Source organism: Nyctereutes procyonoides, unplaced genomic scaffold (assembly GCF_905146905.1).
Source record: "Nyctereutes procyonoides isolate TBG_1078 unplaced genomic scaffold, NYPRO_anot_genome, whole genome shotgun sequence".
Classification (NCBI taxonomy): domain Eukaryota; kingdom Metazoa; phylum Chordata; class Mammalia; order Carnivora; family Canidae; genus Nyctereutes; species Nyctereutes procyonoides.
Window position 1 is genome coordinate 37,178,757 of NW_026575131.1, and position 25,537 is coordinate 37,204,293.

Genomic DNA, 25,537 nt, shown 5'->3' on the forward strand with positions numbered 1-25,537 from the left:
ACTTACAAGTGACTTTGGACAAGTCCCCTAAGCTCCGTTTCCTCGGCTATAGCTGGGTGTGGCACAGGTATCCCTGAGGGCTGTTGGGCTTCGAATCTAGATGCATTTAGTTAATTCCACAAAGACACTTAGAACGGTGCCGGTATAAACAGCCAGTGTCCCTGAGGGGAGCTGTGTGCAGGGGGCACTCCAGGTGCTCAGCGGGCGTGGAATGGGGCAGCTGCAGTGAATAGGGTGGGGTGGGGGCAGAGTAGGTCCCTGGCGGCCTCCGGGTGTGCTCTGACCTCAGAGTCCTCTGAGGGGCAATATCTTGGGTTGCCTCCCTGCCACTCTCCCTCCCCAAAAGCAGCCAGCCTGGGCTAGACTCAGCCTCCCTTTAATGGAAGTCATGGGGCCTTTGACACATGGATCAGCTTGACCAGAGAGGTGTGGCACAGGGAGCCGGTCAGGATGCTGTCCTCTGCCATGGTCCCGAGAAAGGACAGGTGAGCCGCCTAGGGGGCTCAGAAGATGTCCGGGACGATGTAGTCAGTGTAAACGCCGTCGATCAGCCCCGCCCCATTGTTGTGGACGAACCAGCATGTCACCTCAGCCCCGTGCCGGGGGTTCTTGCTGTAATCTTTCTGCAAGCCCCTGGGGAGATACAGAAAGCTGGGGTTACCCTTTGAACCCCCCACAGGAAGCCCATTCCACCTCTGTGACACCTGGAGGAAGGCCCCGACCAATGACAGGAATGTCAAGGGCAGACATACTGGGAGAGCAGCCACCTACCTGGTGACCGTCAGTTGGTGGCTCTTTACCAGCATCGTGGCATCTGTCTTTGTGGGGTCGGAGCCCGGGTGGGGGTCAGAGACTGTATAATCAATGGGGTGGAAGAACTGTCCTGGAAAGGCACATTGGAAGCAGCAGTTATCCTGGGGGGCCCGGGGCTCAGCAGGTGCTCACTGGGGAGTCACAGACTGGCCTGAATGCTTGTCTTTTTAAGGGCGGGACTGTATCTGATACGGTTTGGCATCGAAAGCCACCCCTTTGGCATCGAAAGCAGATTTATTGGCAGCCGGTTATACCTCCTACCTTCTCGGACTAATTCGGCAAGAACCTGGCTGGGGAGAGGGTCCTAGGGGTAGGTGCCCCCAGACAGCAAGTGCTGCAGGAAGGCCACCAGGAGAAGCAGTGGGCCAGTGAGTCACCCCACCCAGGAGGCCTCGGGGATCTGGTCTGTTTGGACCTTGCTGCCAATCGGACCTCTCCCTGCTCGCCCCCAGACCCACTTAAGGTGTAGTTTCACCTTGTGTTTGATCACAGCCTTTCTGAGGGACGAGACCCTGAGCAGGACCAGCCTTGTTTGGAGCTCTGAGCCTCGATGGCCGAGTTGGAGAAGGGCCTGCCCCGGTGACCAGCTGCAAGTCTGAGCCATGGTGAGCCCCCTGGCTGCCACAGTGCACCCCACTACCTCTGCCTGCCCAGCTGGTTACCTAGCAGCCCGTGTGTCCGAGCCGACATCCGGTGACTATCCAGCACGTAGAAGCCCAAGAAGTCCTGGTGGACGGCACTCCCCTTCCACACCCGGTGCAGGACAACCTCAAACGTGCCCCCATCTTCCACAGCCACCACCAGGTTCCTCTTCCTGTTGATGGTCACTACCACCCTGCAGGGCAAGGTGGCCGTGGGGGCAGGTGCAGCTACACCACACGCCCCTCCATGCAGCTGCCCTGCTCCTCTTGGATCCAGCTGTCATGAGCACCACGCCCCCCGCTCCCAGATGGAGGGCTGTTACCTGCTACATGCTGCTTTGGGGGGGGGGGGCTTACAATGTGCTGGGCACTGTGCCAAGCCCTCCATACAAACTGCATCATTTGTTCTCACTCTGATCCTGTGAAGCTCAGAGAGGGTCAGGGACTTGCCCAGGTCCAGGCCACACAGTTGCTAAGCAGTAAAGGCAGGACTTGGACTCCAGCTTCTCTAATATCAAAGTCCGTGTTCTCTGACTGCCACTCATCATCTGTGTCCTCCACACTGGACTCTGCTCTCTCCTTCCTAAAGCTCTGCTGCCCAGCATCCGCTCTGGTACTTGGCAGAGTTGGGAGAATGAGTGAGTGGAGGAAGGAAGAAACAAAAGCACAAGGTGTGCTAAGATAGGTGCTGAAAGAGACGCCCAGAGAGCTCGAGTCCAGCGGAGAAGAGATGAGGTGGGTTTCAGGGAATAGGTGGCCTTGGCGCTGGGCCCAGGACGTGGGTTGGCTTTGTGTGGTGGTGATGAAAATGGACCGCTGGGCAAGGGCACGCAGGCGGCCCGGCCTGGAGCGAGGGTCCAGGAGCGGAGGGAAACGGGTGGGGTGGTCCACAGGGCCCAACAGGTCTGCCCAGCCCACACGGAGGCCACACGGATGACATTCAGTGACGTAGCTCAGGGGACGAGGGCCCGGCAAGCTCAGGCAGCTGAGCTGGCTCTGGGGCTTCCTGCCTTATCCCTCCCCAGGCCTCCCCCCACCTGCCTCCCCCCCCCCCCCACCAGGCCCAGGCCCCAGCCTGGTTACTCATGCTGCCGCAGTGAAGCCTGGTCCCTCCAGGAGAACACGGGTCCACCCGAGCCAGGGTTCAGCGTAATGTTGTGAGGGGTCACCTCCAGCTGAAAGCCTGTCGTGGGGTTCACAATCCCCAGCCGCCCAAAGTACGTGCCCTGGTGCTGCCCAGGGCTCCCGGCTCTGTTGCCGATGAGCTGCCCATTCACGGAGAAGCCTGCAGGAGGGTGAGGGGCCATCCGGGTGAGGGAGGGGCCAGCTCTCGCTAGATGCCTGCCAGCCTGCCTTTGTTCATGCCGTGCCCCCCTCCTGGGAGACACCCACACTCCACACTGGCTTTGAGGCTCCCCCCTCGCCAGGGGGCCTTCAGGATGAGTGGAGGCCACACAGCACTTCTCCCTCCCCACTCCTACAGGGCTAACTACCTACTGCTTAGCCCTTGCTTCTGGGCCCCCAGGCCAGGGGTCTTGTCTCCCCGAGGATAGGATTTGGGCGTGCTCCTTCTGTCGCCCTAATCCCTGACCCAGGAGCAGGTCACAGAGGCCTCCTCTCAACTGAGCAGCCCTAAGCCCCCTCCTTGCCTTCACTATCCCAACATGGCATGTCTCATGCTCTCAAATTGTCATCTGAGAATGTGTTTGCCTGTCTGTCTCCCTTGGCCAAACTGCACAAGCACAGGGACTTTGGCTCAGTCCCTACTGCACCTGTAGCCCCTAGGAGGTGCTCAACGAATCCTTGCAGACCGCCTGATCGGACTCGGAGGGAGGCAGGGAGAGAGTGGCCCACAGACAGTCGGACAGGGAGCACTGCTGGGGGAGGGACTCGGGCTCCCTCAGCCAAGGTGAGGGGGAAGGCAGGGCAGGATTACTCCAGAATTTGCAGAACTTGGTACAAAATGAAAGTGAGGGGACTTTGCTCAAAAACTGTTAAGAACTTCGAGACAACTAGAGCAGAGCATTAAACCGAGCATGGGCCCTTCTAAGCACAGGGTCCTGGGTGCCTGCAGGGGTCACACGTCCAAGAGCAGGTGCCACCTAGGGCCCAGGCAGGTCGATGGGAGAGAAGGAGGTGGGTTGAGCTCAGCAGGTGACCGGGGCCCAGGCTGTGGGCAGTGGAGGCCATGGACACTGTCGTGTCGGTGGCTACCACCGAGGGCGCAGGAGTGCAGCCCCGCCCTGTCTGGCAGAGGCCGTGAGGTCACGAGTACCTGTGTCCGGGTCCTGCACCAGGCTGAGGATCACACCGGGCTCCTCATTGATATTGAAGCACAGGGTATCCTCCTTCTGGGGCACGTGGATGAGGAAGTGGGGGTCAGTGTCCACTGGGGGCATAGCATGGAGTAGTCCGTTAGATTGGGCATCGGGCAGGTGGGCTGGGGCCGGCCAGGAGCAGGGCAGGGGTGTCCCTCACACCCCCCCAGAACTCGCCTCCGGTCACTTGGTTTGGCAACTGCTGGATGTCGGGACTGGATCCAGTCGGGGAAGGCTGTGAAGCCGGCAGCTTGAACGCTGGCGGGAGGGAACGGCACTTAGGAGATGGTACCCCACTTCCCTGGGGCTGCGGGCTCCTTTTCCCAGCCCCCCCCCAGGCGGCAGGCCTGAAGCCCCAGAGCAGGAGGGCCCCGAGCCCCTGATGCCTGCCGGGGAGCCAGCCCCTCAGCTGTCCCCTCCGTGGGGGCCTGGCGGAGCTGGTGGCATAAGGGGACTCAGGCCTGGTCAGGGGGCTGTGGTGAGGGTCCCGGGAGAGGCGGTGAGCGAGCCTCCTGCTGTCCGTCATTTCCTCCTGGGGCAACGCAACGCTGGCGCGGCTCAGGGGGCGCGGCTCAGGGCTGAATGGGCCGCCCGAGGGGCGAGGTAGAGACGCGGGGCGGTGGGGCGCTGCCACTTACTCTTTCTGTGTCCCACCATCTCTGCGGAGGACACAACGTGGGCCAGCGTCACCCTCACCACCCCCTGGAGGCCCGGGCCTCGTTCCCCGAGGCACCCTGGGCCCGGAGGCCACCGCGGCCTCGGCTGACCCTCCCCTGGGCACCCCGGCCCGGCCGCGGGCAGACGCAGGCTCCCGGAGGCCCGCATGGAAGCTGCGTGAGGGCTCCCCAGGCACCCCGGGGGCAGCGGCGGGGTTGGGGGGCCGAGCTGCCTGCAGGGCCCCAGGAGCCCCTCCCGAAAACCAGCCTGGTTTAAAAACTCACCCAAGGGCAGGGAATCTGGAAGGGAGAGAAAGGGAAGAGAGTCAAAGGCCCGGAGGCCTGGGGCCCCCAGGAGCCTCCCGCCCACCGCCTGCCCCTCGCAGAGCCCTACCCTCGGGGGGCTTGTCAATGACGGGCTCCAGGCCGTCCTCGTCCGCCATGCCCCTGATGGTCATGGAGGTCAGCGGGGTCACGAACTGGTAAGCCAGCGACATCTGCAGCGCCTTGGCCGCCACGTCGGCCTTCTCCTTCCCCTCCAGCTTCGTCCTGAGAGACGTGCACCGGCTCCAAGCCCCGCGGCCAGACAACAGCAGCCTGGCCCTCCTGGCCCTCTTGCTCGCTTGTTCGCTGCCTCACTGGGCGGGCACCTGTGGGGCATCTGCCGTGCCCCTGGCCCGTGGCTGCCTTCAAGGGCCTCGTTACCTAAAGCCCTCCCACCGGGGAAACCTGGAGATCTATCGGGGTTGGCGAATGTGCGGTGAATGTGCCTCAGAAAGACACAGACAACAGAAGGGCTGTGAGATTCTGGGCAAGTGGTCTAGCTCCCCTGAGCCTCCGCACGCTCATCTGTGAAATGGATATAATGAGGAACCTCCCCTGCAGGTTGTGAGGACTAACGGACTAACCAAGCATCTGTGTACTCTGGAGCCCTTGGAAAGGGCGGTGTCCTGCTGCCCTGCGGCTCCTGGTGGGGGGTGGCAAACTGTGACCTGCCCACACTGTTGACTAACTGGTTGATATTAACTCGGTGAACAAAGCCAAAAGCCAGTAAATCTGACCTGCCCCCAACCTCCAAGGCCCAGATATGCCCCTTCTCCATTCACCTCACTGGTTCAGAGGCCCTGGGGTCCACCCCTACTGCAGGGGTCATACCGCTTGGCCAGGAGCTCCTGGATGGTGAGGTAGGCCCAGAGCCGTTCAATGTGGTTCTCCAGCATGTGGCCCCGCTCCCGGAGCAGGTTCTTCATCTTTTCCTCATCCACCAGACAGGTCATCTTGAATTCTTGGCCCTCCTGAAGGTCACGATGGGGAGGCCATGCGTCCATGAGGAGCACAGCCCCAGTATATCTGGGCTCTGCAGTTCATCCCCTGTGCCACCCTTCCCCGAGCCTGCTCTTCTCACCCTCTGTCCTCCCTTCATCCTGCAAACATGGCTGAGCACTCTCATGGGGCAAATAGGCCTTGGCTCTGGGGATGCCAGGGATGGGAGGACCAGGCCCCGCCCTCCTGAAGTTACTCTCTCTGGGAGAGGCCATCAGGCAGCCAGCTGTTTCCACCACGTTCCACTTCTCCAAAGGCCCACCACATACCCACACACAAATGCTACTCTCTCCCCAGCCTTAGGAACTGGGACTCACTCACTGAGGGCATCCCACATACCAGGCACCACGCAGCACAGTGCAGAGATTATTTTGTTTGCTCCACACAACTCACCAGTGCTACAGACAGGGAAACTGAGGCCTGGAGAGGAGGACCCATTCGCTCAAGGTCACCTAGCTGGTCAGGGTGGAGCCAAGGTCCAGCTCAGCTTTCCTTACCCAAAGTCCCGGTTCTGAACCTTTGACCACACAACAAGGTGTGAATCCACCCCTGCAGTCAGGGTCCAGGTCTCCTCTGCATATGACCCTTGGCGTGCACACACGCACACACACGCACCCCACTCTGGCACAAAGCTGGGTGTAGTCAGGAAGTGTTTAGAAAAAGGCTGATGAGTGAAGAGGCTGGCCTCTTGCTGTCTCATGCCTTGGATGGGGCATCATGTAAGGGGTAACAGGTGATCCATTTTTGGTCAAGGGACTACAACTAATCAAGGCCATTTGGGTCCCATTCCAGCCCAACCAGGGATGCCAGCATGTGTGGGAATGTTCAGGCCTGGGGGTGGGGGAGGGGGAGACGGGCATGGTGCTGGAGTGGAGGCACTGCTCTGCAGAGAGGCCTGGGGCAAGGGGAACAGGGGTGGAGAACAAGTGTGGATTTGGAGCCTCTGGGCACTGCCTGACCTCTCCACCCACCGCCGCCCACCGTTTACCCCATGGGCCAGCACGTCAGCTTTGAAACTGCTCAGTTTGTGGTCAGCGATGCGCCCAGCTACCATGATCTCGGAGCCTTCGTAGTACTGTTTATGGCGGTGCTGGGTCAGATCTGAGATGGTGTCCTGGGGGTAGAGCAGCTCCACATCCACCAGTAGGGGCTTGGCGACCTGGTCATAGAAACCCTGCAGGCGGAGGTGAGGCACAGCCTCAGAGCTGATAGGTCACCCTGGGCACCCAATGGGGAAACCCACTCACGAAGTGGGGTGTTGGGATCCCCACTTTGCAGATGGAATTGCAGGCTCATAGAGTTAAGCCAACTGGTTTGAGGTCACACAGCTGATTCAAATTGCATTCTAAGCTTTATCTGCTCCTTTGCATGGATGGGCAAAAAGCTGCCAAGGCCAAGCTCCCCATAGCATGCCGTTGGTGGTGCACTGTGGGACGAAGGGGGTAGGAGGAGACCTGCAGTTGCTGGGCGGCGTCGTGGTCTTCATAAATTCTCTGGGCCCGTCCGTTGTTCTCCATGGACATGACATCCAGGAAGTTAAAGTCCACGTTGTCACCAAAGCCCAAGTTGTAGAGCGGGAACTTGCCCCGGATGGTGTTGCGGACGTTCTTGAGGATTTGGGAACGGTCTGTCACCCCTGCAGCCATACACCCAGGCAGTGACAGAATACTGACTCACATGTAGGCCAAAAGGGGTCTTTGGAGCCCACTCCCTGAGCCCAAGTGTCCAAGTGTCTGTGGCTCAGACCCCTGATCTCCTGTCTCCACCAGCATCTTGAGTCAATGTCTCCCATTGGCTCACTGGGCAAATGCAATAGCTCCTGATAGCCCCTCGTGAACTCGCCAATCTATATGGATCCATCATAAGCAGGTGGTATTCCACCCTAAACCCTCCCATAAGTCATTGCCATAGCCTGCGGGGCCTGCGGGGCCCTGCCGACCTTCCCACCGTTGCTTCACTCATTCTGCATATGCCTGCTGTTCTTAGGCAGAAGGCCTGCTGGGACCCTTATCCTGCAGCCTCCTGGCACCCTGTTCTTTCAGGGCCCTCAACAGAGTGACTGCTCCTGGAGACCTCCCCCAGTGGACCCTGTGCTCCTTAACGACAGAGGTGAATCTTGTTCTCTTGGTTTCTCTTCTTGGTTCCTAGCCCTATGCTTGGCACGCTGTTGGTGCTGAATACATAGTTCATTAAATTCAACCTAGGAATCCTGCCTAACATCCTGGGATCTGTGCAACGCTGTGTCATACAGATACTTCCCCAGTTGCCCAATTCAGCATAGAAGTATACCTTGTAACTCCTGCAGACTTTATGGTCTGGACTCTGTCTTTAGATCAGGGCTTGACTTTGCCCAGAGCCTTTTGCCCCCCTACAGCATCTGCAGTGGTTGGATCTCCAAGCTCAGCTTGAATGCCTTCAGCAACAAAGATATCACCGCCTCCCAACACAGGCCTCAAGGTGCTTACCCTCTGTGGGCTCGCCATCTGTCAACATGATGAGAACTGAGGCATGGTTGCTGAGTTTGGGAAGGTTCTTTTGAGCTTGGTTCAAGATTTCAATTCCCCGGAGCAAACCTCCATTCAGGTTTGTGGCTGCAAAGGAAGGACAGTAGGCCAGTGTATGCCCTCATTCCAAGGGGACAGAAGTGACACCAAAGTGGTTCAAGGCCCCTGCCATTACCCCCGGCCAGGAAGAAGTGCTTCACGAAGTCTTGAGCCGCTCGCAGATTGGCAGGGGATGCCTGCACCAGTGAGCCTTTCCATGATTGCACTTCAGACCCAAAGAGGACCAGATCAAAGTAGTCCCCTGGCCGCATGTCCCCCAGGATTTTAAGGAGCGCCTCCTTGGTCTGTAATGACAGGATAGTCAGCGGAGGGACATGGCTCCAGGAGAGTGCCTCCGGTCAGCTCCAGATACCCATTGGAGAGATCCACAGGACAGAGGTGCACAGTGGACAAGTGGGAGGGGATGGACGGGACAGCCAGGTAGTGCCAGGAGAGGAGTGTCTTGTGGAGCTCTGGGGTTAGAGGAGGGGACAGAGAAGGCAAGGGGACCCAGCATGGGGGGAAAAGATGACCAGGACCTCAAACAGGGCAACTTCAAGAAAGAGGACCATAGGGGACTCAATTTCTAAAACTCTGCTGGTGGAGCCGTGGCATTCAGAGCACTGTGGACAGTGGGCTGTACCTGTGGCCAGATGGCTCTCTGTGGACAGCCACGATTATCCCTGGCATGGTCAGTGTACAGCTTCAATCTTTAAGCACCCCCATCACTAGACCCACAACCCCATGGGCACTGTGTATCATTCCCATTGTGCTATTGAGGAAAAGTGAATCCATTTGCCATGGTTGTACGGTAAAGAAGCGGCTGATGCCAGAGCCTGACTGCTGGGGTTTCCTGTCAAATCACCCTGCCTCTGACCAGGAGCAGAAGTCCCAAACCCAGACTCTGACAACAATACCAGTGTGGTATGGGGGTGGGGGGTGGGGGCTGGGGTGCTGGGGCTGAAGAAGCTATTTCTGGGGGAAATATCTAAAGCCACAGTTTACCTGTTTTACTTTCTGGCCTTCCATGGAGGTGCTAATGTCAATCACAAAAACCACATTCTTGTTCATGTTCGTCAGGTTTTGGGGAGCAAAGAAGTGGGCAAAGTGGTTATTGGCAACCTGAAACACAAGGGAGCAGGTGAGGCCCTTGTTATAAGCACCCTTGCCTGTCCTCTGAGTCTCGGGACTGGAAGCTTCAGGCTCACCAGGAGGTCACAGAGTTGGTCTCGATTGACATCGTAGGTCACCTTGAAGTTCCCATCCAGCAAAGATGTGGAGCATGTGGGGCAGGATTGCTGCTGACTCACAGTAGGGTGGAAAAGGACACGACCCTGGGAGGGCGGAGGGTGTGAGGCATTACTAGATCCTGTGGCTACAATCAGGGTGTTTGCAAAGTCAACATAAGAGATGTGTGTGTGTGTGTGTGTGTGTGTGTGTGTGTGTTGCCTGGGCATAGAAATGAGTCTGGCGGGCCCTTCACCCAGCTGCTGAGAGCACACACCCATAAGGTGGTAGGAGAGAAGACCTGTCCCTTTGCTTATATGCTTCTGAATCATTGGGCTTTTCTATAATAAGCATCACCACTTTGGGTACAAAATAGTAGCAGTATGAGAACAAGAGACATCGGTCAACTTAACTGTGGAGTGAAAAACCAAGGCCACAACAGTGCTGGCAGACAGACCCCGTGACCACCCCTGCTGGCAGACAAAGAGCAGAGGCGTGGAGGGACTCAGGATGGAAGCTAAGGTCTGGTTTGACTTGGTGTTGGTGCTCGAGAAATTAGGGATGGTTTTTACTCCATACTTTTTTAGACTTTTGTGACTTTCTACTTTTTCCTTAAATACTTTTTAATTTTTATTTTTCATTCAGTTGTTATAAAAGTAAGATATACCAGGGGCACCTGAGTGGCTCAGCAGTTGGGCGTTTGCCTATCACTCAGGTTGTGATCCTGAGGTCCTGGGATCGAGTCTTGCATTGGGCTCCCTGCCTGGAGCCTGCTTCTCCCTCTGCCAATGTCTCTGCCTCTCTCTGTGTGTCTCTCATGAATAAATAGATAAAATCTTTTTTAAAAAGTAAGATATAGGGATCCCTGGGTGGCTCAGTGGTTTAGCACCTGCCTCCACCCCAGGGCATGATGCTGGAGACCAGGGATTGAGTCCCACATCAGGTTCCCTGCATGGAGCCTATTTCTCCTTCTGCCTGTGTCTCTGCCTCTCTCTCTGTGTATCTATCATGAATAAATAAATGAAATCTTTTAGAAAAAAAAAGTAAGATATACTCATCAAAAACCCCTCACACACACACACAAAGAAGTATTGTTAGGAAGACACAGATCCATCCCTTGGTCCCCTACTAAAAGCAAGCATGTTTGCAAACACCCTGGGTATCCTGTTTTGTTTTAAAAGGAGCCCCTCCAAAGCTGTAAGAAGCATTTCCTTCACATGAATTATGAAGGAATCACTACCAAAGGTAGGTGGGAACTAAAGAGTTTGTGCGTAGCTCCAGCTGAGGGCAAGTTAGGGAGCAGGGCACTAGCTGGGTATCACCCACCCACCCATATACCACACTCCTCCAGGACCTGGGCATGGGGCAAGCAGGTGACTTTGGGAATTCCTGCAAATGAGAGGTATGTGACAACTGGTAGGTGTCCAGGTAGACCAAAGGCCTTCCCAAACTTAGTTCTGTTTCCTAGAGCCCTGAGGCTTAAGATCCAAACTGCAACAACATCTCAGGTTTCTTTGTGTGCCCTATATTTCCCTGAATGCTATCCCAAGGGTGTGACATGCCAAAGAGGAAACAGGGACTCAAGCAAGTCAGCAGCTCACCCCAGACCACACAACCAGCATTGGAGCTTCCCCAGCCTCGGCACACAGGGTTTTGCTAAGTAGCTCTGAGAACCAGGAGTGCTGAGTTTCCTGGGATACCAACCAAAAAATGCCTACATCCCTCACTAGGGCAGCCTGTAGCCCCTGCCTGGTTTCGAGGCCAAGCCTGGGCACTCCGTGAGGGGTTGGGCCAGGCTGAGAAGGCCAGGGGCCTGCCACCACCCCCAGCCATCCCCACATACCTGTTTTCCTGAGAAGGACTTCTTGATGAGTTGGCTTGCCAGGTCATTAGAGAGGAAGGAGGCATGGGCGTCCAGCTTGCTGATCCCTTGAGGCTCAAAGATGTCCACGTCGATCTGTATCATTGAAGTCCCCAGGCTCTCACTGAGGCCACCATCAAGACTCAGCCAAGAGCCGACCTGTGTTCTGGCCACCTAACTATGTGCCGTACCCACCTAGCCCTCAGCACAGGGCCTGGCATGTTGTACACGCTCCAAAAATATAGGCCAAATGAGAGTGTGCATGCCTGGGTCCCTCAACTCGGCCACCACTGAGGTGCCAGTGACAATCACACCACCTTGGGCTGCTCAGGACTTCCTGGTCTACCAACTACCTGGACATTCAGTATCTCTCTTGATCCTTGGGGCAGCTCTGGGATATGCAAGAAGCCCCCATTTAAGATGAGCAAGCCAAGGCTCAGAGAGGAAGAAGAGGCTGGAGGGTCCAGGTAGCTCCCTAATCACGAAGAGCCCACTAGAGCCCGTCCAAGGAGTCAGTCCCCTTCCTGTGCACTCAGGCCTGGGATGGCACATGGTGTGCTCCGAGCCAGGGTTCAGAGCCATGGCAAAAGAGAGGCAGGAGCCCTGATCCCAAGATGGCTCCTTTGCAAACCATCACCCACAATCTACCTCAAAATGGTGCACCAGCTGCTTGGGCTTGACTTTGATGACAATGTCATACTGCATGAGTCTTCGCTTCAGCACCTCCTCATAGGTCAGCCGGAAGGTGGCCTTGCTCCGGGGCCCAATGGTGAGGTGGATTGTGAATTGCTCCATCGTTCTCCCCGAGGCCCTGGACATACCACCAGTGGCCACAACAGATAGACAAATGATGAGTGACATGTGGGTCCTTGTCACCTAAAGCATGGCCCTCAGAATCAATCTCTTTCTGCTAGTCCTCAGTTTCCTTGCTCTTCACCCTTGTCTTAGCTGGTCGGTCAGGGTCAGGGCCCAAGGACAGGGCCCCCTGCTCCCAGAGGCTGGTCCAGGTGGTAGGCAGGTCAGCACCAGCCTTGCCCAGGGCACCTGCACCAGCATTTGGGTTCTGGAAGTTTGCACATTTCCTATCAGCCTGGGGCTATTGCCCAGCTAGGACCACCTTGCAGCCCTCACCTCTGCCTTGGCTGGGGAAGGCATCACCAGAGTCTGGCCCAGCAGGGCCCAGGACTCACCTGACAAGGCCAGCATTCTCTCCAGAGATGGCAGCTTTTCGGTACTGCTTCCATGCGGTCACTTTGTCCTTTATGTCTCCAATGAATGCGTTTCCATCTGCTGTGCTACAGGGAGTGGGGGGAGCCCTCAGGGCGAGTGCCCTGCCCCCACCACTCAGGTCCTACATGTTGGAGGTGCTCCTAGCCCAGACCCTGAGAAGGCCCTGTGCTGCTGAGTACTCGCAGGAGGCATCTCCCGCCACCTCCCACTGCCCACAGAGTTGTCCAGGGACCCCACGGCAAGGTGGGCAGCCACAGCCACAGAATCCAACAAGAGATCTCGGTGCAGGCCTTTGCTCCTCTGGCCCTGTGCTGAAAGGATACTGTTGGAGGCCCCACTCTGTTCTCCAAGACAGGAGCCCAGACAGACCTAAGTGGCTTCCCCACCCCCTCTGAGCCAGAGCTGCCCTATGGCCCTTCAGGAATGAAGGAGACAGTCTGCCCTGTCTGGCCACCCTGAGCCATGATTTGGGTCTAGGTCTGGTGAATGAACAGCTCTGGATGTGGGAGAGTCAGGCAGGGCACACACATGGCAAAGTCGCTGATGAAGGCCGTCTTGGGGATTTCCACATCGAAACTTATTTCCTTGGCTTCATCAGCATTGTTGACCACCTGGCTGGTGATGACATAGTGGGCGAAGCGAGAGGTGACTTTGCAGTTGACTTTCAAACTCCGGATGGTCACACCATCGACAGCCTAGAGTGAGATGTGAGGGAGCTGTGGGTGGGAGGAGGAAGGGGGGCCTCTGAGCCGGTGAAAGACCCCTGTGTTGTGTGGAGGCTCAGCACCCAGATCAGAGGCCAGGTGCCCAAAGAACAGACCAGATGTCCCAGGAAGACTCATTCTTTCCTCTCTGTGGGAGACCAAGCAGTGGGGTGTGAAAGCCCCCATTTCCGGGAAATGGAATCCCTCTGCCCAGGGCACCGATAGAAGGGTACCCTCTGAAGCCCGGGGGGAAAGCAGGTTGTAGCGCGGCCCCACTGCAAACCCCTTTGCAGAGACTCTCACTCACTGTGTCCAAAGTCTGTCGCTTCTGTAAAACAAAACCAGGACAAGCGTGAGTGGGAATGTGCAGGGGACCATAGCTTATCTGGTGGTGGTGGTGGGGGGTAGTGGGACACAGTCTGTGTCCTCTGGTCCCCAACCTCACCTCCCCTACACTGTGTGGATGTCACCTCTCCAGTCCACGGTGGTCAAGGTGGGGGTGGGGGTGGGCCAGGCCCCCGGGGTGAGAGTCCTGTGTCCCTTCTGGGCCCACTCCAGCCCAGCTGCCTGATTCTGCCCTGAGGGTTTACCCACGTACCTTGTTGACTTTGGGCCTGCCTGTGGGTGAACCCTGAGTGGGCATGCCCTGCAGGACGAGGAGGGAGGCCAGGTACACGCACAGTAGCGCCCGCAGCCCCATGGCGCCGTCCATGGTCCCAAGGCTCCTGCTACCTCGTCACTTTGCTCAGACTGTTAATCAATAAAGTGCTGGATAAACATGGATTAAACATTAGACAAGGTGAAGGCAAATATTACAATTGGGGGGATCAAAATTTAGCCGTGGAATCCTTCTCCTTGGGGGGATTCCCAGCTGTGTAAACTCATGACTCAGACTGTGCCCCTTTGTATGCAGCCGCACTCAGCCGACGCGATGGCGAAGACCCCGATGGCTCATCTGATCCTGGGTCTGACCCAGGTGACACTCATAATATGGCGACATGCGTCAAGAAGCCACAGTTAAAAGTGGACTTCTAAAGTTCGTTAGGTGTTAGTTTCAAAATTCCTTCGGTATCAGCAAATTTTTCACAGTCCCACTCGGGGGCGGGGGGCTGATGGTGCCGCTTACCAAGTGTCTGCCCACGCCCACATTTCTGGCGGTGCCAACCCCAGCGGTAGCTCTGCCAGAGGCAGTGTGGGCAGTCCTGGGGATACGTAATGGGCCACCTGTGCTTTAAGACAGTTGCTTCACCCCTCTGGACCGTCTCATCCAGATTTGGAAAGAATACAAGTAAGCCTCATTGTTCCTCCACCTGGGCAGGGATGCCTGGCAGGTAAAGGGGAGGCAAAGACGAATACTGTGTTTTCATAATGAATGGCTGAGTAGGTGCCACTCATTGATCTAAGCCCTTTGCTGTCTGATTTTCTCCTTGTGGGGTCCCTGGGACATTTGCCCCACAGCAGGCGACAGAACAGGTATTCAAACCCAGATCTTTCAGACTCCAAAGCCGAAGCCTATCATGTAATGATGGAAATGCCCTCCGCGTTATTAGGAAGAAAGGAGAAGCAGAGTTGAAAACCCTAGGGACCCTTTCTGGATTTTCAATTTCTTAATTTTTCTGCCCAAACTCTCCCTGTTTCCCACAAGCCACTGCACACAGGGCAGACATGGCCCCAGTCAATCGACTCTGTGGGTGGGATGTGCTGGCTGCCGTGACCCTGACAGGGTGAGGGGGCCCAGAGCCACTTTGATCTCTGTTTGCTTGTCTTGGACTTTGTCTCACAGGGCAGCTTCTGGGAAAAAGTTTATCCTCCCCAAGCCAGAATGACCTTCTGGTCTCTTTTCTGGCCTTTGTGGAAGATGAGATGGATCAACATTGCATTTGAGGTTCTGTTGATTTCCCTGTGCGAGAATCAGCCAAGCCCTGAGGCAGGTTGGGCATGGTGCCAGGCGCCAGGACACCACAGTGATGAACTTCAGTGCCTCGCTGTGTTTAGCGACCTGGTGCATTGGGAAAAGGAGCCGAGAACTCAAAGGAAGCCCAGTGAGTGTCAGAAGCTAAAAGAGCGCGAAGGAGCCGAAGGAAGGAGCCGTAGTAAAAAAAAAAAAAAAAAAAAAAAAAAAAAAAAAAGGAAGAAAAGGAAGGAGCCGTAGTAATCTGGAAATGGCAGAGCTCACTCCCGTAGGGCTTAGAGGAAGGCTCCTGGAGAAGGGGCCTGGGAAATAGAGCAGCCCTTGGGCAGGGGGAGGAGGAAGGAGAGGGAGAGAAAGCAGATGGGTGGGTGTGAAGTATGCTTGGAGAAGTCGTGGTTGTCTGCACGATGGAAGCAGGAGTTGATGAAGAGGGTGGCGAAGGCGGCCTGGAAGTCCTTTGGGACCAGTCTGTCACAGAGGTCTGAAAGTGGCCAATTTTTCACTTGGAAAACACTAAAGATCTTTTGGGCAGGGGTGTGATAAGATCAAGACTGGACTGTTGGGAGATGGCCAGGACCAAGCTTGGTTCATAGAAGGATCGAGAAATACATTTGTGTGGCTTGGGGAGAAGAGAGAGGGTCTGAGGAAAGCTAACGGTGACTAGTGCCTGGCCAGCTTCTCAACATCTTTTGTGTCCTATCTCATGTACTGTTCACAACTACCCCCAAGAGATGGATACCATTACTGCTCCCATGTTAAAGATGGAGAGGTTGACTCTCCCTGTGGATGTGGAAGGTGGTGGATGGGTGGACAGAGAGCAGGTGAGGTTGCTGAAGATTGAGCCTGAGGGCCTGGCTGGTGCTGTTGGTGCAAACGGATGACACATAAGACATAGCCCGCTCTGAGTTCCATCCATATAGCAAACTGCCTGCTTGATTTGTTCATGGCCCCTCAATCTGCTATGTCCAAACTGAACTCCTGACTTTCCGTCCCCCTCACACACTCCACCACCAACCGTGGTCTTCCCCTCTTGTTGTCCACCCCAGTAAAGGCCATCACTGTCCATCTAGACATCCAAGCCAGAAAGCTGGGTGGCATTCTGGGTGGCTTCCTCCCCTAGGTTCCCCACCCTTCACCCTCCACCTCTGACTCCCTTAAACATCTTTTCAATCCATTCACTTCTCTCCAAATCCCCAGTCACCACCAAGGCCAAGCCACCCTCATCTCTCACCTACATGGTTGCTCCCCGTACTTCCACTCTACTCCTACAGTTTAATCTCTGGCAGCAGCCAGAGTCATCATTTTAAAATGTTGATCTGCTTGAGACCTTTCCCTGTCTTACACATTTCCTGTCCTGAGTAGTCTGGTTCCTGCTGACCCCTCCATCTCACCCGGCCACGCCTCCCCGGGGTCACTCAACTTCAACCACAGAGACTTTTCCCAATTTTCCAATACTTGGAGCCAAGTAACTACAGGGGTTTTAGGAGTGAGCAAGCCATAAGCCTTCCAGAATGTTGTTTTGGGTGTTGACCAATGAAAGACAAAATTGCAAGCTGCAAAATAAACATGTGCATTTATTTGGGGTCTTAGGGAATGCAATCCGGGAGACGCAGATTCCACCAAAATCAAAAACAAGCTCTGGAGAGACAAAGAAGTTTAGAGTTTTTAAGGAAGAAAGAGAGCATTTACATAAGTTGCTTTGAACAAAATGTTATTGGTGCTGATATAGCTTTAGTTACGCTAATCTATATGGGATTGATTGCCAGGGCTAGTGTTAGGCAGAAAGTCCATTCATGTCCATTTTACCACGTAGCAGATGCCTTGGCTTTTTTTTTATTTTTTATTTATTTATGATAGTTACAGAGAGAGAGAGAGAGAGAGAGAGAGAGAGAGAGAGATGCAGAGACATAGGCAGAGGGAGAAGCAGGCTCCATGCACCGGGAGCCTGATGTGGGATTCGATCCCGGATCTCCAGGATCGCGCCCCGGGCCAAAGGCAGGCGCCAAACCGCTGCGCCACCCAGGGATCCCTGATGCCTTGGCTTTTAGTGGAACTTAGCAAAAATTCCGAGAATTTCAGAGAGAAGACATGCATAGGCTCTACTTCCTCAACATCCTCAATGTCCTCCTGGCTCCATTTTAAATAACCCTGTTAGCAGTGTTGACTCCAATTTGTTCTCTCCATTAGCAGGAGTTTCTTAACTTCCCAGAGATTTGATTTTCTTAACTGTAAAATGAGGATGATAATAGTACCAGCCTCACAGGGTGGATAGAAGGATTAAAGGAGCTAATGTACTTGTCTCTAAGAAGGAAGTGGGGATTAACTGGGAAAAAGCATGAATTAACTTTCTGGGGGCAAGAGTATTATTAAAAATGAAACAACAAGCCCCAGATGGAGTCATATGCCCCCTCACCCAGGCCCCCCAAACATCAAACCCAGACTTTATTACAGTTTCAACCAAACCCAAGAATGTGACCTTCTAATGGTCAACCTGAAATTTCCTGATCAGCACTAGTGAGATAATCTGTACAATTAAAATCCCTGCCATTTTCTCCGCACCCCCGCCCCCCAAAAAAGAGGATGCCCTGGCTTGAAACTTTCAGGAATAACTGAAAGCTATTTCTTTTCTCTCTCTTTTCTTTCAGTAATCACTTCCTTCTTCTATCTTCCAGTAAAAACTTTTCCATCTTGAATAACCCCTTGGAGTATCTCTCTACTTGCTAAATACGATGCAGCTCTATTCACAAATGGCTTAATGGAGTCATGTAGATCTTCACATTTACTTGGTTGAATTTCTATTCTTTAACCTTCCCCATTCTCAACAAACAGAGGCGATATTGCCCCCAACTGGGCAAAAATTGGTTCTTGGATGTAGCAAAATGTTCCATTGCAAGGGGGATGGATTCCAAGTCCTTGAGAAAGAAGCTCCAGTGTCACAGGAGACACACATGTATTTATCCGATTGGGACAAAGGGAGGGCTTAGGCAAATGCTCTAGAAAAGAGCAGGGAAATGTCAGTTGGATCAAACAACAAATTCTTTGGGCAGCTTTGAACTTTCACACACGGGTCTTTTAAGGAGGGTCCTCTGACAGACACTACATTCAGCTGTTAAAAACCGTGCCAGAATCTGATCAAGTTACAGTGCAAGGGGGTTGGATGATGATGAGAGTTCTTGGGATGATGATGAGAGTTCTGTGGTTGGGATGATGATGAGAGTTCTTTGGTTGGGATGATGATGAGAGTTCTTGTGGTTGGGATGTGGATGATGATGAGAGTTCTTTGGTTGGGATGATGATGAATGAGAGTTCTTTGGTTGGGATGATGATGATGAGAGTTCTTGGTTGGATGATGATGAGAGTGGGATGATGATGAGAGTTCTTTGGTTGGGATGATGATGAGAGTTTTTGGTTGGGATGATGATGAGAGTTGTTGGGATGATGATGAGAGTTCTTTGCATTTAATGCGCAAGCTGAAGCGGTTAGGGGTGAAGGGTACGGATATCTTGAGTTGTTTTTGTTTGTTTTTAATATTTTATTTATTTATTCATGAGACACACACACACACACACACACACACAGAGGCTGAGACATAGGCAGAGGGAGAAGCAGGCTCCATGCAGGGGGCCCGACGCGGGACTCGATCCCCGGTCTCCAGGGTCACACCCCGGGCTGCAGGCAGGCGCTAAAGCGCTGAGTTGTTTTGAAATGCATGCAAATAAGCTGGATTCCTAGATGCACACATTAACCGTTGTGTGACGTTACTTGTGGAACCTAGTCTGTCATCCCTCCATCAGAACGGGAGACTCAGGAGGAGAGGGACGTTGTCGGCCCGGCACACGGTAGGCGCTCGGCCAATAAAATGACTTGTACAATGAATGACCAATACTTCCAAAGCGCTTAGATCAATACGCGGAATCAAGCTTCCGGGATTTCATTGTCCCCGGCCACCGGAAGTTCCCGGTGGGGGAACTGAGGCGGAAGGCGCGTGCGCCGGGAGCAGCGGGGCCGCTCTGGCCGCGGCGAGCCTGGACTCTATGGCGGGTCCTCCCGGCCGGCGGAACCCCTCTGGCCGCCCGGCGCCGAGGCTCGGTGGCGGGTGCTTCCGGGCGGCGGGAGCATGCGCGGTACGGCGGTGGCCGGGATCGCTATGGCAGCGGCGTTGGTGTGGGCCCAGCCTCCGCGCTCCGGTCGCGGCCCGACAGTCTCAGCGGCGGCCGGCACCGCGGCCCCTTGGGCATGAGCGGGGTGTCCCGCCACGGCCCGCGACTCTGGCCGCCGCTGTCGCCGCATCTCAGCTTTGGGCCGGCGCCGGGAATATGCCCCTGGCCGCCTACTGCTACCTGCGAGTCGTGGGCAGGGGCAGCTACGGGGAGGTGACGCTCGTGAGGCACCGGCGGGACGGCAGGCAGGTCGGCGGGGTTGGGGCCCGGCAGCGGGTGGAGGGCCGCCGTCCGCAGGCTAGGCCCCGGCTGGCCTGAAGGGGACACGCCTCGGGTGTCACTTCTTCAGGGAAGCCGCCCCATACCACCAAGAGTAGGCCAGGCCTTACTGTAAGACGCGCCCCAAACTCCCTGTGATACCTTTACGGTATTAGCTGTTGTGCTTGGTCTACACACCCTCCCCACTCTTGACGATGCCGTGAGCTGGTTCGTTCCCACGACCCAGCCCAGCGCCTGGCAGGTATTACTCTTTGTGTGAAGGGCCCCGTATACGTCTGACCTGGAGACTCCCTTAAACCTCAGCCCAGCACCTTCCCGCCAAAGCTTTCGGGGTCTGCGTTTCAGTGATTAGCACCACCAACCATCCACATGCCTAGGCTGGACACGCCCCGGGCTCATTTCTTGACACACACTACTCCCCCCACCCCACCCCCATTCACCTATCCAAGAAGCCAGCAGGCCTCTTTATCTCCGCTGGTACCACCCCAATCCAGGACTTGGCCTCCAGGATCCTTCCTGCCTCATGGCTTGCTCTTCATCACTTTCATTGCCATCTCATGGATTCTTCTAAAAGTTAGAGCTAATGTTGTCACTCCTTTCTTCCAAGCACTTTATCCTATTACCCTCAGGGTAATGAGCCAGTTCTTTAAAGTGATTTATAAGAAGTGTGACCATATAATGTTATGATCCAAACTGGGACAATTTAGAAACTGGAGGCACTATTTTTTTTTTTTAAAAAAGATTGATTGATTGATTATAGACATAGAGAGAGAGAGAGGCAGAGACACAGGCAGAGGGAGAAGCAGGCTCCATGCTGGGATCCCTACGTGGGACTCAATCCCGGGATTCCAGGATCAGGCCCTGGGCCAAAGGTGGCGCTAAACCCCTGAGCCACCCAGGGATCCCCTAGAAACTGGAGGCACTATTAATAATTACACCGGGGGTCGGTGGCAGTGCCCCGGGCAAGCTGAAAGATGTTTCTCCAAATATAAGGCCCTCTAGCCTCTTGTGCCTGGTGTTCGGTGCAGGTAGCTCTGCCTAGAACACAAGCTCAGTCAAATAAGAGATTTTTTCAGTAACAATAAGGGGATGAGATGGATTTTTTTTTGAGTAGATGGTGGGGTATTAATTGTAACAAGGTTGTAATAATAGCCCCTCACATTTGAGCAGTAGTTTACAAAGCACATTTATATATATGTGCTTGTTGATTAATGAATTGTATGGACTGTTAGTTGGTGGTGGGCAGTGTATTAGGTGTCAAAGGATATTGACCTTTTTTGAAGTGGGAATAATTTTTAATGTTGACAATCAGTGATTTTTAACCTTATTAGGCCATGGATCCCTTTGAATATCTAATGCAATCTATGGACCCATTCTGTCTGCAGATGTATTTTCAAGCCATATATTCTAAAACTTTGTAGGGGGAATTTAGAGTTGAAGGAATCTTTACCACTGGTCTAATGGTCGATCCAGTTGTATGCTAATATGGACTCATTTTTTAGCCATTAATGGAATTGTTTACTGTAGATGGAAAGTATAGTAAATTGTTTGTGGCCCTTCAGCCTAAATCTAACCTGTTGAAACTATCAGTAAATTATAGCAAATCTCTTCTCCAGTTTTGTGAATAACAAAATGAGTAGGTTATTTGGCAGGCTCCAGGAGGTTGGTTTTGAGAATAGTCAGGAGAACCCTTAAAAATTCCGGACCTTTAAACTGTATGCTTATTTGCACGTTGAAAAATCATGTGTTTTTTCTATAGTATGTCATCAAAAAGCTGAACCTCCGAAATGCCTCCAGCCGAGAGCGGCGAGCTGCTGAACAGGAAGCTCAGCTTTTGTCTCAGTTGAAGCACCCTAATATTGTCACCTACAAGGAGTCGTGGGAGGGAGGGGACGGTCTGCTGTACATTGTCATGGGCTTCTGCGAAGGAGGTGATCTGTACCGAAAGCTCAAAGAACGGAAGGGGCAGCTTCTGCCTGAGAGTCAGGTGGTGGAATGGTTTGTTCAGATCGCCATGGCTCTGCAGGTACTGTCCAGACTCACAGCATTCCACTTGCTCCAAGGTGACAGGGGGATGGCAGGTGAATTTTAGGAAAATGCTTCCTCAAATGCTTACATGAAAAAAAAAATGTGTTTAAAAAAAAATCCATTCATGAAGTAGACCCAGCCCCTCTTGCTGTAGCATTAGTGTTTCTGAATAAATGATGTCTATTTTGAAGTAAACATGGATTTCAATTTGCAGGGGATGCCAGTTTCTGTTCATTTAATATTTATAGCAAAATCAATTTTAAGAGTCCTGAGTCGACAAAGAGCAAAAATTGACCATGTTTGTTATCAGCTGGTCAGCTATATCATACACTAGGTGGTTGGGCTAATTAATATGCTTAAATTGTGGGGATATGGGCTTTAACTCTCCTGTGGCAGAGAGAGTGGAAACACAAAACATGCCTGTGTTGGAATGTACACATATTCAAACTTGAGACTGTTTAAAAAAATACCACTCTGGAACTGGGCAGATTTGTCCAGAATAGATTGACCGTGTTTAAATTTTAAGATACTCTGTCTAAATAAAAGTGATCTTGTTATATTTGAGAATATTATTAAGCTAAAGATTTCATGAGTCTGAGGGGAATGTGCATCTGACCCTGTGTGAGTTGTCCTCCCTTCAGTGGGAGTTTGTAAGCGTATTGTTAGCTGGATCCATTTAATGCTAAATTTATATGGTAAAATTTTCAAAGTACCAGGGGACAGTTTTGAAGGATACTGGGCAAATTAATGTGTGGAACTTAATTTCTTGCTTTGGAAAGTTATAAATCAGACTTTTTATTTAGAGATGATAAGATAGTAGCATTTTGTTATTTAGGTGACTGAGACTCTTTAACTCTTGCAATTTTTTTTTTTAAGATTTTATTTATTTATTTATGAGAGACACAGAGGCAGAGATAGGCAGAGAGAGAAGCAGGCTCCTTGTGGGGAGCCCAATGTGGGACTCAATCCCTGAGACTCCAGGATCACACTCTGAGCCAAAGGCAGACGCTCAGCCATTGAGCCACTCAGTCTTCCCAACTCCTGCAATTGTTGATGAGAATGTAAGAAGTCAGGAATAAGTAAGTAGATAAGTATATTTATATTTAATGAAGTTTTATTTTTTCCTCAGTATTTACATGAAAAACATATCCTTCATCGAGATCTGAAAACTCAAAATGTCTTCCTAACAAGAACAAATATCATCAAAGTAGGTGACCTAGGAATTGCACGAGTGTTAGAGAACAATGGTGACATGGCTAACACTCTCATCGGCACACCCTACTACATGAGCCCTGAATTGTTTTCAAACAAACCTTACAACTATAAGGTAGGATTGGGCTGTGTATTCCAGCTCACTTTTTCTCTAGGACAGAATTTGTAACTTCAGAACCCATCAGATAGAAAATCAGAGAAATACTCTGTGAATTGGCTTAAGGAAAATATTTTCTATTTTGTTTTGTCAGTAAGGTATTCTGACATTTGACTATTTACTATTTTCCTTTTCTAGTCGGATGTTTGGGCTCTGGGATGCTGTGTTTATGAAATGGCTACCCTGAAGCATGCTTTCAATGCAAAAGACATGAATTCTTTAGTTTATCGGATTATTGAAGGAAAGGTAAAGAATATTCTGGAACTGATTGTTTTTAATATTAGAAGCTAGATTAATATGATGTAGCATTGTAAGTAGCTATTGGCAAAAATAAAATCATTGATATTGGATGGATAGGTAAGAATGGAAGGTCCTTTCTATGGGGCAGTTGAACTAGAAAGAGGAGGGGTTGATCGTATTTTAATATTAATTTGTAAAAGTGGCTTAATGGTTCTGAAGAATTGGCTTTTTGAAAACTACCACCTTGTAACCACAGGATGTGCCGGTGCCCTGAGAGGATATTATTAGCTCCTAAGCAGCTATGGTTAAATTAGCCCCATCTGAAATTAGTCTACTCTGGGCAGAGTACCCATTCCATTCCCAGCTTGCTTAGTACCTGGTGATTGTAAGGCACTTTGCAACAGTGTAAAATAATAATAAAAAACAAAAATAAAATGAGCCTACTCACTTGAGCTGTTGCTCCTTTGATAGTCATCACAATTACAAATAGCCAATTAAAAACTGCAGAAAGCAATGTGTACGACATAGGCACCAAAGTGACCACCTTTATATGTTACTTCCATGAGGCTAGCTGTCCTCCACACACTATTAAGTTTTAAAGCTGTAAACCATCTACTGATTTTATTTTATTTTTTAAAATTTTTTTAAATTTTTATTTATTTATGATAGTCACAGAGAGAGAAAGAGAGAGAGGCAGAGGCAGAAGCAGGCTCCATGCACCGGGAGCCCGACGTGGGATTCGATCCCGGGTCTCCAGGATCGCGCCCTGGGCCAAAGGCAGGCGCCAAACTGTTGCGCCACCCAGGGATCCCCCATCTACTGATTTTAATAGTATGCCACGACTCACTTTCATTTTAATTTCAAAATATTGAAAAACACAAAAAAAGTAAAATGTGCCCCTAATTCTACTACTTATAGAATCAAACAAGAAAGGAGTGAAATTCCCCTCTCCTTCTATTCTTTTCTATCTTCTGGAAATCCACCATTCCTAAAAATTTTGTGCACAGCCTTCTTAGCATTTTCCTGTCTATAAATATACCTCAGTCTGTGTGTATATATGCACATATACACATAGGCACTTTTAAAAGAGTAACTGAAATGGAATCAGGCAGTACATACTGGTATACAACTTGTTCTTTGAAGTTAATATATGAGGACATCTTTTGAGGTCAGTCTCATATTTTAAGAAGCTAGTGCCTAGCATTTTATTAGAAGGGTGTACCATAAGCTATGTTCTGGATAGACATTTAAGTTTCCAGTTGTTTACTGCTGCAAGAACAATGCTGCAGTGAATATCCTGGTACATAAGTCTTTAGGAACTCATGTTCTTATTTCTGAGGGAGAGAGTCCTCAAATGGGACTGCTGGTTTAAAAAATATACTTTTATAGTCTCACAACGTGCTGCCATGACCAGGACACTAGTAAACTTCCTGTATACTGGCTCTTTTCTGCTTCTGTGGATAATGACTTTAAAAAAAAAAATTTTTTTTTTTGATGGGCCACAAAGCAAAGTTTGTTGAGCGATAGTACAAAGCTCCTGAAGAGGGAGGGGACCCCGAGAGGGTTGCCCTGTGGATAATGACTTTAAAGAAATATTGGGAAATCTTTACTTTTTCCTTATACTTTGCTCTGTAAGACCATAGTCATAATCATATTATTTCTCTTTGTAGCTGCCACCAATGCCAAAAGATTATAGCCCAGAGCTAGCAGAACTGATAAGAACAATGCTGAGCAAGAGGCCTGAAGAAAGACCCTCTGTGAGGAGCATCCTGAGGCAGCCTTATATAAAGCGCCAAATCTCTTTGTTTTTGGAGGCCACAAAGGCGTAAGATACTTCCCTTGCAAATAGGTGGCTAAACAAATGAATACAAGAAGGTAGCTTCTATAATTTTCATATGTAAGAATTTATGATGAGGTTATATTTATTTATTTATTTATTTTTGAGAGAGAGAGAGAAGGGAGGAGGAGCAGGGGCAGAGGAGAGAGAATCTTAAGCAGGCTCCACACCTAGTACAGCGCCTGACGCGGGGCTTGATCTCACAACCCTGAGACCGTAGCCTGAGCTGAAATTCGAGTCAGATACTTAACCAACTGAGCCACCCAGGCACCCCTGTGGTGAGTTTTTTTAAACATGAAGGAAAATTGCATGATTAGGGCATATGTTGAGATTTACTTAATTGCTAAAATCAAAAATCTAGAAAATCATTTAGAAAATCACTTTAACATTCCTCAG

General features: G+C 52.0%; 2 protein-coding genes across 5 annotated transcripts in view; one reads left to right on the top strand and one right to left on the bottom strand.

The window, feature by feature from the left end:
• Nucleotides 1–360: 360 nt before the first annotated feature.
• ITIH1 (inter-alpha-trypsin inhibitor heavy chain 1) lies at nt 361–14,067 on the bottom strand. Of its 2 annotated transcripts, XM_055344838.1 has the most exons (22): nt 13,915–14,067; nt 13,624–13,644; nt 13,141–13,307; nt 12,573–12,677; nt 12,031–12,193; nt 11,365–11,478; nt 9,503–9,628; nt 9,300–9,416; nt 8,431–8,599; nt 8,217–8,342; nt 7,206–7,387; nt 6,740–6,925; nt 5,584–5,723; nt 4,823–4,977; nt 4,714–4,728; nt 4,411–4,431; nt 3,950–4,030; nt 3,730–3,843; nt 2,538–2,739; nt 1,476–1,648; nt 772–883; nt 361–633 (listed from the first exon to the last, which is right to left on the bottom strand). In XM_055344838.1, the coding sequence occupies exons 1-22, from the start codon at nt 14,026–14,028 to the stop codon at nt 504–506; spliced, it is 2,733 nt and encodes a 910-aa protein (XP_055200813.1). In that variant the 5' UTR covers nt 14,029–14,067; the 3' UTR covers nt 361–503. The 2 variants fall into 2 exon arrangements, with proteins under 2 accessions (XP_055200813.1, XP_055200815.1); XM_055344840.1 differs by lacking the exon at nt 13,915–14,067 and having other exon boundaries at nt 12,573–12,672.
• Nucleotides 14,068–19,362: 5,295 nt separating this feature from the next.
• The window catches only part of NEK4 (NIMA related kinase 4), a 33,074-nt gene continuing 26,899 nt past the window's right edge, over nt 19,363–25,537 (top strand). The window contains exons 1-5 of one of the 3 annotated variants that reach the window (XM_055344841.1): nt 19,363–19,637; nt 21,427–21,693; nt 22,825–23,022; nt 23,203–23,310; nt 24,975–25,129. In XM_055344841.1, coding sequence (XP_055200816.1) covers nt 19,545–19,637; nt 21,427–21,693; nt 22,825–23,022; nt 23,203–23,310; nt 24,975–25,129 — 821 coding nt within the window. In that variant the 5' untranslated portion in view covers nt 19,363–19,544. The remainder of the gene's footprint in view (nt 19,638–21,426; nt 21,694–22,824; nt 23,023–23,202; nt 23,311–24,974; nt 25,130–25,537) is intronic. The other 2 variants (XM_055344843.1, XM_055344842.1) reach the window with 2 other exon arrangements.